Source organism: Pectinophora gossypiella, chromosome 4 (assembly GCF_024362695.1).
Source record: "Pectinophora gossypiella chromosome 4, ilPecGoss1.1, whole genome shotgun sequence".
In the NCBI taxonomy this organism is placed as follows: Eukaryota; Metazoa; Arthropoda; class Insecta; order Lepidoptera; family Gelechiidae; genus Pectinophora; species Pectinophora gossypiella.
In genome coordinates, this window is record NC_065407.1 from 1964702 (window position 1) to 1981368 (window position 16667).

The window sequence follows — 16667 nt, forward strand, 5'->3', positions numbered from 1 at the left end:
CAGGGTCAGCCCTATATGTCACACAAAAAAAAAAGAATTGTCATTTCTTTCTTTCATTTCACTCGGGTTTTGGCAATGGCAATCTGTGTGAAAAGTTTCATGATTGTCGGACGCTGCACAGATTTATTTCTTATTTACTTAAACTGCTTCCATTCGTAGGCGTTTGTTTACTTGTTTAGTGCGGAAAGTGTAATATTTAAATATTTCATGGTTGAGAAAGTGTATGAATACATTGACATCATAGCGGGTTCGATACAATTTCGCATACTCTAAACCTGAAATGTATGTACCTATATTTTAAATTCTCTTATTCTATTATTTCTTATTCATATTTTAATTTATATTACTTAATTTATGTATTTTTTACTTAGAAATATTTAATAGTTTTCTTGCACATCAATATTAGTATGTTATTTATTTCATATAATAACTGAGAAAACTACATTTTTACCAACGAAATACTATTTTACTACCAAATATTAAAGTTGTAATTATCACGAGAGTCACGTAAAATATGAATATTCATTTGACATTGATATACTTTGTTGTATTGAGATACATTCATTGGATATTGAGCTGTAGGAGTCATGTTGATTAAGTAGATTCTTATCATAGTAGGCCTTTACAGATGTAATTTACATCAACACAGACCAACACTTGTTTATAAATCACAGCTTATTAGCTTCATCACATCAATTACAACATATTAGTTGTTTGTTACATTCCCTGTAAATATGGTCATGTATTGGGCACTGGTAATTTGTTTTCAAATGTAATGTTTTTCTTTTAATTTGATATTACTTTTGAATGTCATGGTTGGTCAGATGAACTCTAAATGAATGTAGTAAGAGTGTGACTTTGCTCATAATTTGGCAGCTAATTGTTAAAATTTCTGTTACTGATAGCAATAAAGTAGTGAAATACCATAGTATTACTTATAAAGTATACCATTAAGTTATATACTTCATAAAGTATATATTATGACATGTGTATTGCATTACAATTTGAGTACAAAGAACAACTTAATGCAATATTGAGTATGGTCATTAAATTTTCACATAATGTCTGCTATTGATGTTTTTTACTTGCATGGGTAGGTTACCTATTATACAAAAATGAAGCAAATATAAACAATTGATAACATGACTCAGTTCTTGGTCTAAACAAGATAATAATAGAATATTGATTATTTTAAACCTCTTAGGATTTAAATGCAATGGATAATTGATTTACATATTATTGTTATGCAATTAAAGGTGTCAGATGACAGATCAAAGTCCTGATATGGAAGACAAAGTGGTAGTGATTTGAAAATGGATCTTGCTATTAGTTTAGTGAAGGAACAATGAGTGCTCCGAGTGGGTGTGTGAGCTGCAAGGATGAGTCAGAGTTTGATGGAAGGCATGAGGCAGAGTGGTCGGAGGGCGAGGACGCTCAGATCCGCCTCGCGCCCCACGTGCAGGCCTACCTCGCACACAACAACCCCACCACTAACTGCTGTGGCCTCACTATACCCATCGCTTTCGAAAGAGCTGCAACTGGAACTTGGTGGAACCCAAGATTCGACTCTGAAATACTCGAAGGCCAATACAGAAGCAGTTCCTTTAGACAGATAAGACTAAGATTCAGGTAATCCTCTAGGCTAAGTGAATGGTAATGTGTTTGATTCCTGCATGAATCCCATTGTCTACAAGCATTGTTTGATATTGTTGTCAGTTGGCAAAGTGGTTGATGTATTATTTTTTTCTTTTCAGATTTGCACTTTTATACATTTTGATATTTTCTATATCATGGTTTGTCTACTTTGTGGTCCTGGGCTTGAACGGTATAACAATCAAATGGCCATCTCTATGTTCAATATTTGCTGGAGTCCTCTTGATAACATCTGTCATGCTATTTATCACATTTACAAATGTTTACAAAGTGTATACCTTTAAATTATCCTTAGTCATGGCACTAGCTTTATGTACACTCAGCCTGTCCCTGGTGACTCTAACCACGCAGATGGAGTCGGCGATGTACCATGCGGCAGACATCAGCCAATCAGGACACTTCACTATGTGTATAGAGATACTGCTCATTATATACACCCTAACACCTTTACCTCTGTATGCCTGTGTTATTATTGGCCTTCTGTATTCCATCGTCTTTGAAGTTCTCAACATAGTGCTGCACCTATCCGAACAAAATTGGCAGTTCCCTGGAATGTTTGTCAGAATTCTACTGCAACTATGTGTCCACATTATTGGCGTGCATATTTACTTAATGACATTTGTGAGAATGCGGGGCACGTTTATGAAAGTAGGGCAAAGTTTGCTAGTACGGCGACAGTTAGAGATGGAAAAGCAACTAAAAGAGAAGATGATACACTCAGTGATGCCGCCGAAACTTGCCAGCTGGCTGATGGAGGAACAGGTGCTCGAATCCGAACCTAATCTTAAGCCTCACAACCCATTAAACCCAAGAAACTCCAATCCTGGCGCGTCAGACATAAAGTCATTGTTCAGACCTTTTAATATGAGCTGCATGGACAACGTCAGCATCCTGTTTGCCGACATCGTCGGCTTTACGAGGATGTCCGGTAACAAAGGTGCTGAAGAATTGGTGAATATACTAAATGATCTATTTGAAAAGTTTGATGAGCTGTGTCAAGTTCATGGATGTGAAAAGATATCGACTTTAGGCGATTGCTACTATTGTGTCTCGGGCTGCCCCGAGCCGAGACCTGACCACGCTACGTGCTGTGTAGAAATGGGATTAGGTATGTACACAAGCACACATAAATGTTTACAGTAAGAGATTTAGTAAACAAGTCTGTCTCATGACCTGTGTGTTTGTTTTGTAGGCATGATAGAGGCTATACAGGAGTTTGATCGAGAGCGCAGTGAGGGAATCAATATGAGAGTAGGAGTTCACACTGGGACCGTGCTATGTGGGATAGTTGGCACGCGCCGATTTAAATTCGACGTTTGGAGCAATGACGTCACTTTCGCTAACAAGATGGAATCCACCGGCAAGCCGGGCCGCGTGCACATATCTGAGGAAACTAGTCGATTTCTCGGAGGCTCCTACGTTTTGGAGGAAGGCGAGGAAGTATTTGGTAAGTTATAGTTTAGTTCTTGACATTAGTAGTATGTGTAGAACAACGTAAAACCTAATGTTTATTTGTGTCTGTAACCAGGTCACAAAACCTACTTCATAGAAGGCCGCCAGCTGCACTCCCCGTACGATCACGATCAGTGCCTGACCCCCTCTAACCCTGTGAATTTACGTCTTATAATATCGCCCGCAGCGTCCCCGCAATCCATCCTCTCCTTCAACCACTCCCCGCTGCCGCTGTCGTCGCGCGGCAGCGTCAAGGAGCCGCGCACTCCCCGCAAGGCTGACGCTAACAACTTCCTATCCCCGACTCCCTTCAATTTCCGTACTAAAGCCAGTTCACTGCCGAGCATATTGGACTCCGACGCTGAACTGGAGGAGAAGAGAGAGAACGTATTCCTCGAAAGAGCGGACAGTTCGTCCAAGAGCCCTACTTCAGTTGGTGAGTACATCGGAACAGGTAGCCTTACGCTGATTAACGGATTAACAACGTTTGTTCTACATTATCCGCGGCAGTAATTCATAGTGTTTGCATTAGATTGTGTTGGTGTAGTCTCTTAATGTCATCGTCCCATATCGGACGCATTTGTTTGCTTGACCATGTACTGATATTATGAATTGAACTGTGGAAAAGTCTTGGTTATCAGTGGCACAAGGCACAAGTCGCAGATAAGATATTATACGACTCTTCATTAGTTGAAGGTGATGCTCTCTGTCATAATGATTTCTTAAATGACCAAGATCGAAACAATCTCGGAAAATTGTGACACACTTGTATTTCATATTTGTAGGTATACAACGCGAAGAAAACAAGTATGATTCAACTTTGCAAGCAATTTCTACAAAGTATTGATTGAGTATATCCGTGTCGCCGATGTGTCGCGTAAAACAAAAAGTATTGTGTAACTTTGAATAACTCAAATAATATAATGTACTTTTATCTTTGTTCGGGCTATCTGGTCTGACAGTATCTGCGTGATGGACTTACGCTTACGTTTCCTCAAGATTATCACACGGGTACTGATGGTCTAATGTTCCGCTCAAACAGCATTCACATGCTAAGTGATTGCTTGATAAATAGCTCGCTAATGTCGTGCGCATACTTGTATCGAGGAGATAAACAAAACTGTAATAAGTTTTCGTGTCGTACTATTTATAACATTTATTATCGCCGCTGTATTAACTTTAGGTAGTTCAATACCGTGCAGATCCGACAATCCCAGACGTCGAGCTATTTTTATGTAATAGCGGATTCAAAAATTTAAATTGTTATTTTTTTCAGGGAGCTATGGGAAATATACGAATAAGTTGAAAAGTTGGAAGGTGCCCAAGTTTTTGAGGAAGCATTCCGATACGCCGTTGCATGAGTTGAAGAAGCAGGATTTGAATGATAAGGGGATACATTTTCTGGAACGGGGTGATGGGGTTGCTTCTAACAATGGTTACCATCAAGTGCCTATAGTCATAGAATCTCAAGACAATAAGATGCGTGTGGCGAGCAGTAGTAAACTGAATGTTCCTGTGAGCCAGGAGATGGCTAGCTTCGAGCGTGAGATCATCGACATCCGATCCTATCTCAGCCAGTCGCGCAGTAATATGTCTCCCTTCGCCCGTAGCAGCAGTTACCGCTCGCAATACGGCAGACCTAACAACATCGAGGTGAGACATTTATCTAACGTTTTTTAAGATAACACGTAACATTGATGTTTAGAAAATATTATGTTACAATTATAGACGGCGATACGGATCACCACCTATCACGTTGGTAATACAGAAAGCTCGGTGAGGTGTGGGTACTTAGTTTATCTAGCGATAGATGTACCTCTGACTACCGAATTGCGATATAGTTATGATCTTATGATATGTATAGTATACAACTCGGTAGTTTCCTAGGTCAAGCATAAATTATGAAATTATTACTAAATAAAACAAATGTAAAGGTGACAAAAACGTTTTCTATTTTACTTATTTATGGATTTTAATAAAGAAAAATGTAATTTTAATTGCGACATTGGTAAGAGCCGGTATTCCAACCCCTGACCATACGCTGTAAGTCACGCTTTCTCGGAACAGGGCTATCACGGATTTTTGCTATACTCAATCTTATACTTTACTCATATACAAACACATACATAATGTTATATATAATATATGGTCCGGCCCTATAAAAAAGACAGAAAAGTAAATCGAAAAAGTCTTATTCGGACGGGTTTTCAATCCAAACCCGGAATCTGGAACCAGTGAACCCGGTGTCCTATAAGTGTTCCAATGCAGGTGCCAGTATGCCGCGCTCGTAGTTCGACCCTGACGACGCAAGGCGAGGCGCGCCCCCGTGAGCGCCGCCTCCACCTGCCGCTGCCCTCGCCACAGCCGCGCGCCCCCGACGACGCCGTCAGCCTGTGCCCCTCCGTCAACAGCCGCAAGGACTCCGGCATCAGAAGCACCAGTCGTCGGTCCAGCATACAACAACAGGTGCGATAAGTAGCTTTCAAATGCATTATATTACTTCTCTCGTGTGGGATGTGAGACCAATGAATGACAGATGTCATCAACCCTTATTATTACTATTTCTCTTCTTCATTTAAACATAGTATCCCGTGTTGGGATGTAGGGCACGAATTTCCAGAACAGATATTCTTACGGCTTTAGGCTTACGTTTGCGGCGCCTTAGGCTTACGGCGTTTTAAAAGTTAAGTAAGTGCCAAAGGGGGAGAGGTAAAACTAGCTCGGCGCCTGATACGAATTGGTGCGGGGCGAAGAGTGACGGTAGACGGTTATTCTATATTCGAAGCTGGTGTTTACATTTTTTAAAATATTTTTTTTCCAGATATTCGCCCTGAACCACACATTAGCGGCATCACAGAACGACATGCTGCAACATCGTGTCTCTGGCTATTACACTTCAAGCCAATCATCATTGAACGAGACGTCCCGAGCACGGTTGCCGCCGCCTCTTGACGACAAGCAAGTCCAATCCCTTCAGAAGCTGCGGAAACAGTCGGATTTACAGCTCATACGCTGCGTCCAGGACAATGCCAGGTCAGGAATCAACTACTTCGTACAACCACCCCTTAACAGGTTCACGCTGTTTTTCAAAACTCCGGAGATTGAACGGCATTATAGGGACAAGGCGCACCGAAGCGATGATACGGAGGACTTCCCGCCGACGCTAACTACTTCCCGGTTCAACACAGCACTTGATATTCTCGTCTCGGCGGTTATATTCATCGCCGTAGCAGTTTCCACCTTCCTCATCTACGATCAATGGCGGCTCTCCATAGGCTGGTTCATTTCTTTCATTCTCATTGAAGTTGTGGCCATGACGCTCTGCGTCTACAGACACTACCTAAAATGGAAGACGAAAACCGATCCATTCGACCCCCAGAATAACCAACTCAGGAAATCCGATAAAGTGTTCAAATATCTATCGAACTGGTACCCCTGGCATGTATCAGGGAGTCTATTGATTAGTTTGCCGATTCTAGCGGTACTTATAAATTTCTCTTGCCAAAATACGACTATGACTATATTGAAAGGCGAACAGTCTTTCTACGTGTATCTTTTAACTATTAGCATTGTGCATTTTTGTAACTTCACGCAAATGAACTGGCTCGTCAAGAATGTGTTGGTGACGATGTACGCGGGACTATTCTTGTTTCTGGCGGTGTTCGGTTGCCGCGAAGTCAATACTCGAATATTAGATGGTGATATTAATTTGACTCCTCCGGTAATCGCCCATAACTTCAGTGATCCTTCTAATATGACCCTGGATATGCTCGATCAGATGTTCCTAAACAACACCAGCGAATTTGACGGGGGCATGCATCACCAAATCCATTTGACAGAATTATATATAGACATAGCCCTGCTTCTGATGCTGGTGTGGTTCCTGAACCACGAGTTCGAAATCAGTTACCGCTTGAGTTTCTATAGCAATATGGTGGCGAACAGGGACAAGCAGAGAGTACAAAATATGAGGAATCAAGCGGATTGGCTGCTGCACAACATAATACCTCGCCACGTTGCCGATCAACTTAAAAATACTGCCAAATATTCTGAAAACCATAAGGACGTAGGGATAATATTTGCGAGTATAATCAATTTTAACGAAATGTACGACGAATCGTATCTGAAGGGGAAGGAGTTTTTGCGAGTGCTCAATGAGCTGATAGCGGACTTTGACGAGCTGTTGGAGAGACCTGAGTTCCAGCACGTGGAGAAGATTAAGACAATCGGTAGTACATTCATGGCGGCAAGCGGGCTAAATCCTGATCTACGCCACGCCTCACGTGCCACGTACGACCACCTCTTCCAGCTGGTCGAGTTCGCACTCGAAATGCAGAAGGTAGTCGACAACTTCAACCAAGACTTGTTAGAATTCGACTTCATTCTTAGAATCGGGTTTAATTTCGGCGATGTTACGGCCGGGGTCATCGGCACTACCAAGTTGTACTATGATATCTGGGGGGATGCAGTGAATATTGCGTCGCGGATGGACTCGACGGGCGTGCCCAAGCGCATACAAGTAGGCGAGGCCTGTATCCCGGTACTGTCCACGTGGTACGACTTCGAGCCTCGCGGCAGCGTCTACGTCAAAGGCAAGGATAACATGAATGTTTACCTCCTCGTCGGCAGAAAGGAACCTTAGATAGGCGACATAATGTGAAGAAAAGTAGAATCTGTGATTTTATTGTATATTTTACGTATTGGTAACTTAAAAAAGTAGGAAATTGTACACTTTAAGCATAAGGTGATGCTTTTTTACCGTATTTATTTAGGCAAGAAAATGTTAGGGGCTTGATGAAATACTCCATGTGTTATAATATAAGGCTATTAATTTATTGTTAGATGAGCTTTTGTGCCTGTTCGGGCAGTGTGCGACCATTTAGAAGTATGGTATTTATACAAAGTGCTAAAATCTCCTTGCCTATATTTATAATTAAAAAAATCTGTGACCAGTGATCTAGTCTGCGAATTAAGTTCGGTAAGGGCGGTCCAGTAGAAAATTTACAGCTGGATAATTGTATTTACACTTTCCTATTAACTGAAGAGTCTTGGCGGTAGGCGTGAGAAACCGTTGATTCAATTTGGGACCGTCCGGGAAATAAGATAAAGTTGTATATTGAATTATACACACCTCTACTAAAGTTACGAATATTAAAAATTAATATATTTTGTATATAAAATGGAAATATTTACCCATTTGTGGATAGATAGTATTGTTTGGGATAATTAAAATGCAGACGATTATTATAAACGAAATAAATGGTACTAATATTTCGTAGTAGTGGTGTAGATTGATTTAGTAATTTAAGTTGACGTGCGCATTTTTGCGTGATTTGTGTAATTTGTGTATGAGGTTGGCGTATGGGGTCCTGTGTTCACCGTGTCCTGTCCTGTCCTATATATTTATAACAGTCTATATATACCATGGAATATGACTTCCAGGCAGCTCAGAATAGCAGGTTATAGAAAACTAGCTCTAAGTGTCAACTATGAATTATTTTTTTTTAAATTTAAGACAAAATAAATTGTAAATAGAACTGTATCGCGTTTCGTGATATATGATAAATTATTTTATATTTATTAATACCGGACCCTTAGGAGCGCCTCATGATGTCGTACTGACAATTATGTATATTGGCACAAATTATTATATTTATGAAATGCACGAGATTAGGAATGAAATGAAATTAATTAATTATACATATATTTTTTACTGTGACTACGACTAACAAAGAGTACCTATAAATGAAAAAAAAAAACATTTTTATTACGAGACTATTTATATTTACATTATTCACTAATTCTGAGAAACAGAAATAGTTTAAATTTTTTATACAAATACTTGGAACTTTCTCTTACTGTATTAAAGTATATTATGTAATATATACGGGGATGTATCGTGTAATATGCATTATCGATGTAGCGACCGATTGCTGAAGACTTTTTTTTAAATTTTGACTTCAATACTTACTGTAATATGCAGATTTTGATATAAAGAGAATAGCTCAGAATGTATCAGTCTTTTATACCCTTAAAACGTAGCATGATTAGTGACATATTTCTCGTCTCTTTCATACTAAGCTGTATACCGTTGGTGCGAAAGGGACATATATCTCTCGTCTTTGTCGCACTAGGCGATGGTACTTCTGTCCTGTTGTCATTCTAATCATGCTACTATGATAAGTAAAGTGTGTTAGCGATTAATACTAATTAATCCTTGTGCTGTCCAAACGGAAAATTCTGTATCTATTAACATTAACCCTGACTCTTGCAGACACCCAGTTTTATTTTAAGTTATACCCTTCATTTTCTTATCCGCCGAAAAATAAGGGACGGATGCTTGACAACTATTAATTTCAAAAGGAAGGAGCCCGGGGTAATAAAATAGGCGCTAATATGAAATCCGTTTGACATGTGCTGTCATCTTAATATTGCCAATGTAAAATTTTAAGGTTTTTTAAATTTCCACCTTACATTGACGTGTGTTCCATAAATTTTATGCCTGTCGATTGCTCGTCCCTTTCATTTTCGGTAGATAAAAAAATGACAGGTATAACTTAAACTTCGATGGTGTGTATTGCACTCAGCACCATTATGTAAATAAGTGTTCTTGTAGGTTCAGTGAAAGCAATGTCTTTAATGTGAATACGACGGATCATGGTATAAGAAAACCAGGTATGCTCAAAAGTGACAGCTAACATTTCAAGGTTAGCCCAGCTGACGTCGTCCCACCTTGCGTTGCCATTTCTTAAAAAATAAATTACCCACGTCCAATGTTTTTAATTAGTAAACTTTTAGTAAAAGATTTACTTCCAATTTTAATGAATTTTATACATGTGACAAGTAATACTAATTAAATACATTAAACAGTCATTCTCTTAAATTTCAATAATAAAATTTACGTCCTGGGAACGGTGGAGATACCAATTTAATGGTAACACAGTGGTAACACTTACGTCATCAAACGGCTAGCAATGGCGGCTTTTCATGGTTTGAGCATATTTGTTATACCATGTGATGGATAATGTATGTAATGGTGCCTATTCGGGCGCACACAAACTTAACACAATTTTAGTTTGACAGCTCTTATGTAACTACTGTCCTTTACTAACAATACGGGCAAGAAAGAGCTAGTTTTAGTCCTGTCAAATTAAGTGGGTGGTTGTTCGAATCGACACCATTGTTGAAAGAATGACGTTTTGTTATAGCACGGCACGATACGTATTTGAAAAGGGACGATTGTGAGTGAAATCGATCGAAATGGGCTACTTGACAGTTTTCGGATAAGTGTTTTAAAAACTACAATTGCTTATTTTATACCTCTAAAAATATTTTATTTGCTTTATTTAATAGAAAAAAAAACTCATTTTTCTTCAATTATTTTAAATTTCGCGCGAATACGTTTGGTCGCGTGACGTTTTACCCAGTGACGTCATATTTCAACAAACAAAGAAACTGTCAAACTGTATAACTTGAAATCTGTCAGATACGTTTTTGTTTGTTTTGTGAAATGTCACATGACACGGAGCTCAATCATGGCCGCCCGTGTTTCAGGTTTTGTAATACACGGATAAAAGAATCCATTCATATTTTGTAAAAATAAAATACTAATAAAAAAAAAATCTATTGGATAATTATCGATTAATCATAAACTACCATATCCGACATGTTTCATATTTTGTTACAACTGTCAAGTAACCAATTATGTATTGTAAAGCGAAATCATGAATGTCGGTCTTTACGAGCGTTGATTACTCTTTGTATTCACATTTAACTGTCACAAATTCGCGAGCGATATGCGCAGTGCCATGACATAGCGATTCCCCTGTATTAGGTAATCTTCAACCTTATGATAAAATCCTTGATTATACATTCCACTTGTATTTTAACTATTTGCCTTCGATATGACTATTTAACCGACTTTGAGAAGTAGGATAGAACTCCGACACTAAGGTTGATGAGGTTGGAAATCCTCACAACCCACACGATAGAAGAAGGTTTTCTATTTACAAATAAATACGGATGGAAGTCGGTCAGAATGAGTGACTTTCCAATCGACGTACCCCAAACACACGATAGATGGCGTTGTTCACTTTTAACGTGACAATAACCTATTTTCTCATTGCTGGGGTACATAATTATTCAAAACTGTAATGTAATCGTAGAAGCATATATAAAACTAATTGTTGCTTGATATTTGTATCAAATCATGTATAGAAAGTTGCTACCTATATTGCTTTTCTTTATTTTGATCAGAATTATAATGGGTGGAAGTTGTAACTGTACCTTGGTGTAATAAAAAGGGTCATCATTTGTACCCAAAAACAAAGACAAACGATGCGCATGTCTGTTATCCATGAAATTAGAAGCTTAAATGAGGAGAAAACTTAACAACGCCATCTATCGTGTTTTTGGGGAACCCCGATAGCAAAGGCCCTCATTGAAACGAATGTGTACTTTTACCTAACGTTGGACCAAAACTGGATTAGTAGGTGTATTTAGCTCTCTTTGTAATGTTACCTCCTCTAAAGTATATAGATTCAAACTTATTTATTAAATCGTGAGGCGTACGCTAAAACTTGCGCGCGTCTCGCGTGGGTCAGACCAATATAATTATGTTATATAAGTTTCCTAGGTCAAAGATAAATTATGAATTCTGATTACTAAATAAAGACCGATCTAATGATAACAAAAAACGTTTTTGTTTCTATTTTACTTACTTATGATTTTTTATAATTTTGTCAGAACGACACAGGTTGCATTTTTATACAAATTCCATAGTAATTTCGTGTTTTGACATTTAGTAAAAAGTAACTGATTTGACTAGTTGGAAACTACCCTATTCTACAAACTTGATCATCACCCAGTCATAGAATAATGACTAATACTACGTATAGAGCGGTCAGCTCCGTGGTCTAGTGGTTAGAGCGTAAGGCTCACGATCTGGAGGTCCGGGTTCGATTCCCGATGGGGACATTGTCGAAATCACTTTGTGAGACTGTCCTTTGTTTGGTAAGGACTTTTCAGGCTTGAATCACCTGATTGTCCGAAAAAGTAAGATGATTCCGTGCTTCGGAGGGCACGTTAAGCCGTTGGTCCCGGCTATTAGCCGTAAAAAACACTTCCACCAACCCGCATTGGAGCAGCGTGGTGGAGTATGCTCCATACCCCCTCCGGTTGATTGAGGGGAGGCCTGTGCCCAGCAGTGGGACGTATATAGGCTGTTTACGTACTACGTATAGAGCGGTCAGCTCGCGCCCCGCACCAATACGTATCGGGCCGACCTCACCCCCTCTGGGTCTTACTTTAGTCCTAAATGGCGGTAAGCCACTAAGGAGTAAGAGGGAAAGCGCGCGGACTGTGTCTCGCTCGAACACGCGCGTTACACGGTACAAATGAGATTCTTGCGTGGAGTGTCTTTGGTGTGACACAGTGTAAGTTGATCGCAAGCGACGACCGCAGAGCAGACCATCTTACACTGGATGATGAATAAGCTTGCAGTAATATCTGACATAAGTTGGTCTGACGCCTGGCCCGCGCGAATTTTAACTCACGCCCGACAAATTCAAGTACTGGGGGCCTTAAAAGTCACCTTGAAGCAATTATTATCGATATTGTCATTTGACATTTATTGATATTGCGCACTCTTTTTTAATTGCGCAAATGTCAAACAATGCTTTAGATGAATTGCTTCAATGTAGCCTTTTTACAATCCCTGGAGTTGATAAATGTAAGAAAACTTGTTTGTGATAAATTTACGAACTGTATATTATATTAGAAGCGAAAGTGAAGCCCAAATTGTTCATAATAATTCTTCATGTAAAACTTAGAATGGTAATATGACATTGTAGTTAAAATTTACCCGTATTTACTGTTTCATAGACTTCGATCATACATATTTGTAAATGCACACACTATAAACTAGCTAAGCAAATCGAAGCGATGCGCCTCGTTTCGTTTTTGTTAGCGCATCGCGTTTCCTTATTTATCTCAGTTACTGAAGGCTTAAATTGGATTAAACTCTACGACACTTATAACTTTTTCAAAATACTTCATATATTTATATTAGGGTTGACGCAGAGACGATATTTAGTTTGATTTTTGTATGGAACTGTACATCTACTAATATATATTGTATAAGATCGAAGTCCACAGACGTCCTTTTTATGCACGATGACGTATTTTGCACTTATATAATGCTAATATATTGAAATATTGTATTTGGTCCGATTCTATGACTGAAGATGCCACGGTGCTGGTACTGACAATGTAAAAATGGTCTTATTAGAACTACAAACAATCTCTAGTAGCTTGCATGTACGGGTTGCATGATTAGGTATTAGAAACCCTTTAATATAGGACATGAAATATAAAGATAATAATATTTGTTTGTGTAAAATGTGTGTAATAGACGGTAATTGCTTCATAATATGTAATTGTGATGCCACTTCGCCATTTACATTACACGTCATAAAATGTAGCTTGTTTATAATGACAGCTGACAGAACAGTATATAATAAAGATATTTGTCCCTTTCGTGACACAACATTGCATCACAAGAGGTGCGTTCACCAGTGGTTCACACACCCACTCCCCGCCAGATATATTTAAGTAATAAGGGGCGAGTCACTCAATCAACCAATAATTCTTTATTGCATAACGACATATACACAGGACATAAACATACGAATAAAAATAAGCACAATAGGCGGCCTTATTGCTAAACAGCAATCGAGTCGATTGCCATTAATGGAGCACCACATCCTGGGAACCACGTGGTATCGATTATGATTCAAACATTAATTCAAACTTGAATGTCGAATTCAGTGGTTTAGAAGCCGAGCCCTGATTCGAACTCGTGAGTCTTCCGAACAGAACTATCGCCGATCCAATCTCTTTCGCATTAAGCTATATAGATTATATATTATATTTCTGTCCTGCTCTCATTCTCGAAAAGCTATATTTAATGTGAGTTTGAAATCCTATTGCATGCAAGTTACTTTAATGTAGTAGAAACGTTTAACCCGTTTACGTCCAAAGGTACCATTTAGAAGCTAAATAAGTGTATATTTGAGAACAACAGAAAGGCATGAGCTAAGAGATTAAATTGAAAATTACTAGTCTCTACTAAGAATAAAAGACGACTAAATTATCCTAAGATATAGTATTTATTGAATTATTTATTAAATTATATTTAAATATAAAATCATTGATTATGATGTTTTTAATACGGATCAAATGTTGAATTATTTATTCTTTGGAGACTAGTGTATTTTCCCGCACCGTTTATAAATAGTGTAGATATTTATGTACCAATGGCATGGAAACCGTATACCGCGCGCGACGTGTTAAATGAACTAACGCCATTGGCTACGCGATAAATAAACCAATTCTATTGGTTCAAATTATCGCATCGCGCGCTAGCGCGGCTCGAGGCTACGGGAAATGGTAGTAGGAAAGGAAATTTGTAAGTGCTCAGACGTCATTTGATACGATGGAAGACTGTAATAGGTAGGATGCTTGTCTGGGTCTCAAAATGGCCCTAGAAATTCAAGTAGCGAATAAAGGTAAATATTGAAAGAACCACTTTTTGATCTCAATTTTGTCTACTGTCTCGTATATCGCAAAGCCTTGAATTTTAATATTTTGTAAAACTACAAATATTTTTTTCCCCTGTCTAGCACGAAAAAGGTCTCTCGTGTAAAAACAGTGTAAAAATCTGCATTTTATCCACTTAAGATACAAAGTAGCTTTTTAATTTTGTACTCGGACTTTCTCGCAAGAGAAGGCATGGGAACATAGCCATACAGCCTGCAGTGTAAACTCCGCGATTTTTAATGATATTTATTAAAATAATTGTATGCTTTTTTCGCTGGTAGGGGTGAAAAGTTATATGTTTCACACGAGAGGAAACTACTTCGCTAGTTTGTAATTCACTCTGAACTGGTGTAATAAAACATTTTCCCCTCTTGTAATAACTATTATTCAGTTTTGTATTTAATGCGACTGTTCGTTACGTCATATCGCTGTTTTCGAAATTCGTTTTTCTAATTTCCATTACACATTTTGTCCTCTCAATATGAACAATACAATTTTGAATGTATAGTAATAAATTGTTATATTTATATTTTGTCAATGCTGAACATTTTTATGTTTTTATTTTGGGAAATATATGTATGATTTAAATGAGACTGTTGTTTCTTTTTTCTTGTCTTTAAAGTAACTCGCTGATATAAAATAGGAGGCGGCAAGGATGAAAATAATTATACGTACTTGTGTTGAAGGATTTTATTTCTTTTCTAAAGTAATTTTATTCCTCATACATATTAAATCTTTCTACTTAAAGATAAATCTCGAATAGGTGTCTATAAAATGCTTAAAACTACAGCTTTCTTCAGTGAAAGGAGAGCTACCTACATTTCTTTTTAATTATTTATAATTGATAATGGCCCCGATTCCTGCAGACATATCCTAATTTTATTTTAAGTTATACCCGTCATTTTCTCATTCGCCGAAAAGGAAAGAGACGAATGATTGACTACTGTTAATTTTAAAATGAAAAAACAATCCGGGCGAATAAAATTGACATCGCGGTCATATGCAATCCGTTTGACGTGTGCTATCAACTTAATTCTGTCGGTTTATTAGGCAATATAACATATTAAAACACATAATAACGGGTTAATATAACATATTGGAAGGGCTTTTTAAATTTCTGCCTTAAATTGACGTGTGTTCCTTAAATTTTATGTCTGTCGATTACCTTTTCGGCGGATAGAAATTCAAATTCAAAATTCAAAAATATCTTTATTCAGTAGGTAACATAGTTACACTTTGAATCGTCAATTTTTACATAACGAACGTCTCATCCGCCTACTGCAGCTTCTTACAACCTGTATAGCGGGGAAAAGAAGCTGCAAGAAAAACCTCGAAAAATAACACGTATAACTTAAAATAAACTTAGATGGTGTGTATTGGAATCAGTACCATTGGTGGCGATTCTGGAGCACAAACTTAGTTTAACAGTTCTAACACAAAAACTCTGTCTCTGTCTTACACTCGTCGTAAGTGAAGGACGGCAGTTTTAGAATTGGCGGACTGAAGTAAAGTTTTATCCTCTAGAATCGGCACTAATATTGTATATTCTTATCTTTTCACACAGAATAAAGATATAAAATGATACAACAACATACAACGACTACTGTAGATTCTTACGAGTTTGTAGTTACAATTTTTGGAAACTTGTACCTATTACTGGGGGTTAAAAAGGCGACAACGAAGCAATTCACCTAAAAAAGCAATAATGTTATTTGACATTTGCGCATTTTAAAGTATGCGCAAACAGATGAGCATTACTTATTGCTTCTTTAGATGACATGCTTCGATGTGGTCTTCTTAATCCCCGTTATTATTTTCAGCGGGCTTAGCACCGTAAGCACGCGATTCTTTCTCGCCGCGACTGAGATCATCTGTCTCTTTCTGTGCGGTACTTTGAGAGAGTGACGGGTGACGTATGTCGAGGCGAGAAAGAGTCGCGCGCTTACGGTGCTAAGCCCGCAGAT

At 38.2% G+C, this 16667-nt stretch overlaps 2 protein-coding genes across 2 annotated transcripts in view; one reads left to right on the top strand and one right to left on the bottom strand.

Annotated features, from left to right (window-relative positions):
* Window positions 1-16667, bottom strand: part of LOC126366205 (sorting nexin-25) — a 278282-nt gene that overhangs the window by 81694 nt on the left and 179921 nt on the right. The gene's annotated exons all lie outside the window — the stretch shown is intronic.
* On the top strand, window positions 53-15294 carry LOC126366191 (adenylate cyclase type 9). The gene is made up of 8 exons (XM_050009180.1): window positions 53-282; window positions 1257-1629; window positions 1755-2761; window positions 2846-3100; window positions 3182-3541; window positions 4382-4758; window positions 5374-5571; window positions 5927-15294. The coding sequence occupies exons 2-8, from the start codon at window positions 1346-1348 to the stop codon at window positions 7745-7747; spliced, it is 4302 nt and encodes a 1433-aa protein (XP_049865137.1). The 5' UTR covers window positions 53-282; window positions 1257-1345; the 3' UTR covers window positions 7748-15294.